General features: G+C 54.2%; 1 protein-coding gene across 1 annotated transcript in view; it reads right to left on the bottom strand.

Annotated features, from left to right (window-relative positions):
* The window catches only part of TNN (tenascin N), a 33,408-nt gene that overhangs the window by 26,117 nt on the left and 4,022 nt on the right, over positions 1–3,269 (bottom strand). Inside the window, exon 4 of the mRNA XM_023753928.1 lies at positions 2,660–2,922. Within this exon, the coding sequence (XP_023609696.1) occupies positions 2,660–2,922 (263 nt within the window). The remainder of the gene's footprint in view (positions 1–2,659; positions 2,923–3,269) is intronic.

Here is a 3,269-nt window from a genome sequence, read left to right as displayed (position 1 = left end):
CTGAAGATTAACCCGAGGCAAAATTATAAAGTAGGCGACCTTAACTTGGTCTCTGAGTACCTTCCTGCCACCTTTGACCAAACTTTAGGACCTCCACCAAGTCCCTGGTATCCTTGGCTGCCCACCCTGTCCATCCTGTGACAGGGCAGGGGCAGGGGGCAGGCATTGTACACACTCATTCATAGGAAAGTGTGAATGGCTAGATCTTTACCCCTCCATTCAGAAAAGAAAAGAATTTAACGATTAACACAGAAGGATGGATCGCCGAAGTGGCTCTAAGGGAAGAACTGTGGGTAGTGGTGAAGAGGGGTTGGGGTCTTAGGGGCACTTTGAATTCCAATCGCCAGACCCCAAGCTGATGAGCCTGCCTGGGAGACAAGTCCCCAGACTCTCAGCCCTGTCCTCTTTCTCAGTCCCAACCCCACCTTCCCTGCCTTGGTGGTGCTCCCACCCAGCTGACTGGCCCCCGTCAAGGACGTGGGAAAGAGAATCTGTGAGTGGGCAGTTCACTCAGTGGTCCCAAGGCCCCTCGGCTCTGAATACTTGTGGTTCACTGTGTTAGAGACAAAGAGCCTCCAGAGCCTTCCCTCTGAGGCACCCCCACCCCGCTCCCACCTGCCCGCCTAGCCTGCAGGCTCTCCCTCCCCACGCAGTCCCTTGAAGGAGCAGGGTGGGAGTGAAGAAGGTCCTGCAGCTCACAAACGAAACAGCAGGGATGTGATGACAACATGCACGATTCTTAGGGGGTGAGCATCTGTCTGGCTGAGGCTCCCCTGAGGAGCGAATGAGAAAGGGTTTAACTTGAATCGGATTAGACAGAAAGACAAGCTTCCCAGCCACATTTTACAAGTCCCCCGAGCAAGGAGCCAAGAGGGGCTGCTAAGACTTTCAGAACAGATGTCTGTCTTCGGGGCTTTGGGCACTGTTCTGTCTGAAGGCAGAGGCAGTGACAGAGCGGGGAGGAGGAAAGAGCAGCTGAGAGCTGGGAGCCGGCCTGGCTGGCACACGTAGGCCTTGTGTTCTCCCATTGAACATAACGTCAATATCGGACAAGCCACTCTGCGGCCATGACAGGTCAAGACCAAAACAAGACCATTCGTGATCATGTCTGAACACAGGCAAAACCAGGAACAATGTCCAAACCACAGAAAGACCAAACAACCTCTCTCCTGAGTGACTGCTGCTTCTGTGGCAATCACAGCTTTAGCCTCCCTCTGGGTTACCGCTCTCTAGGTAAGAATCACCAAGGTGCCAATCATAGAATCATCCCACTTCCTGACAGCATGCTTCCCCGAATCCTTCCAAACCACCGAACACAGCCCACATTCTATACCAGTCTCTCTGACACTCTCCAACTAAGATGCCCACCGTCCCCCAATGTGTGCATTCTCCCCCTGCTGCAACAGTTGATAAATGCAACTTGTTCAACTACAGGGATGTTCCAAGAGGGGTCACTGGCTGGAGGGTGTTGACAAAGGCATTCACACATTGTGCTCCCAGGATGACAAGTCCCTCACGGCCCTTTGCAACACTGAGCCACCCCTGCCCCACCACCAAAGAGGACAGGCAGCCAGATGTTCTGCAAAGACACAGTGTGCCAAAGGCCCATCCATCTGGGTCTCCCTGGATCTCTCCCCAGGAGTTTAGGGAAGGCTGGAGGCAGCTCATTTTGATCAGCATCTAGAAGAGTGCCTGGCACATAGTAGATGTTCAATAAAATATGTGGCATGAAGGAATGAATCATAACCACTCAAACAACAAGGTTTCTCCAAGCCCTTGAATGTCTAAGCAGCTTTAAGACCTTTCATGAGAATTTCTGAAGAGTAAGTAGCGATGCTGGTCCTTGCAAACATTTTTGTAGCGTTCGGTGGTGCCCTGGAGACTCCGTTTGTCCCTCCAGACAACCCCCATCCTGCTCTGTATCCCAGATTATGACCTCTATGACCTGTGTTAGCCAGGTTCCCTTGCCCTCTGGCTTCTGGTTGGGTTCCACCAGTGAGAGTCACCAGAAGATCAGAGGGCAGGAGAGGTCTCCTTCACTCCCTTCCGGGGGACACAGCGGATGGCCTGCCTCCCTTTACCTAAAGCAACTCGTTGGACAGCCTCTCCCAGCTCTCTGGGTCCCAGTACCAACTCCCACCTCCTGCCCCTTCAGCCTGGGGTGGATCCCCACTGATGCTGGCCCTAGGGTGTTAGACCATCCAAACCCCGCCCACACCTCTGTAAATAACCTTTTCATTACACTTTCTTCAATGACCTATTTCTTCCCCTTCTTTCCTGCTGAGAGAAATCTAACAGGTGGCTCAGAAGATCCTCACTTGTCCCAACTTCAACCTGCTGAGTGGCCTCAGAGGCTCAGTGAGGACCTGGGGATGCAGGTGTGTGGCTGCTTGTGTGTGGGTGCAGGGCAATCAGGGGGAGAAGACCCCTTGGGTCCCACAATTCAGCAGGCTCTGTCACCAGCCAGGAGGACCCAATATTTGGTGAGCAGAAAGCAGGGAGCCAGAACTGAGACTTCCTCCGGAAGCCAGGATAGCAGCAGCTGTGTTTCAGCCCCAAATCAGGGGACAGCGTGGAAGGGGACTGGCGGGGACCAATGCAGGAAAACGTTCAAAACGGCACCTCTCCTGGGCAACCTGGCACCGGGCTGCTCCCTCACCTGTGGTGGCCAGCAGGTGCTGGGGGCTGCTGGGGACCCCTTTCTTCACGTTGTGCAGGGTGACTATGTACTTGGTCCCAGGCAGCAAACCAAGGATGTCGTAGCTGTTTTGCTCCTTGGGCACCTGAATCTGCTTCCGGGAGTGCTCCCTGCCCAGGGGGTGGTAGCTGAGGAGGTAGTGGTCCACCTCGCTGGAGGGCTCCCAGCTCACCAGCAGGGACTCCTCCGTGCTCTTGAGCAGCTGCAGGCCCTGGGGGGCGACACTGTGTGGGGAGCAGGAACAGGATGGAGAAGGTGAGGAAAGAGGGGTAGAACACAGTTAGTACTGGTTGCGCACCTACTATACACTACCATTAACAGGTGTGGGTATGGAAGATACATCTGGATGGACCTCTGAGACACACACACACACACACACACACATCACCTAAGACCAATGGTCCTCAAACCAGCATCGGCATCACCTGGGAACTTGTTAAACATGCAAATTCTCAGGCCCAGCTGGTGTAGCTCAGTGTGAGCATCTACCTATGAACCAGGAGGTCCTCCGTAGAGATGCCAGGTTCAAGAGCACATGCCTGGGTTGTGCCTCCATCCCCAGTAGGGGGAA

This window comes from Myotis lucifugus, unplaced genomic scaffold, assembly GCF_000147115.1.
Source record: "Myotis lucifugus unplaced genomic scaffold, Myoluc2.0 scaffold_54, whole genome shotgun sequence".
NCBI lineage: Eukaryota > Metazoa > Chordata > Mammalia > Chiroptera > Vespertilionidae > Myotis > Myotis lucifugus.
This window is presented reverse-complemented; position numbering and strand designations above follow the sequence as displayed.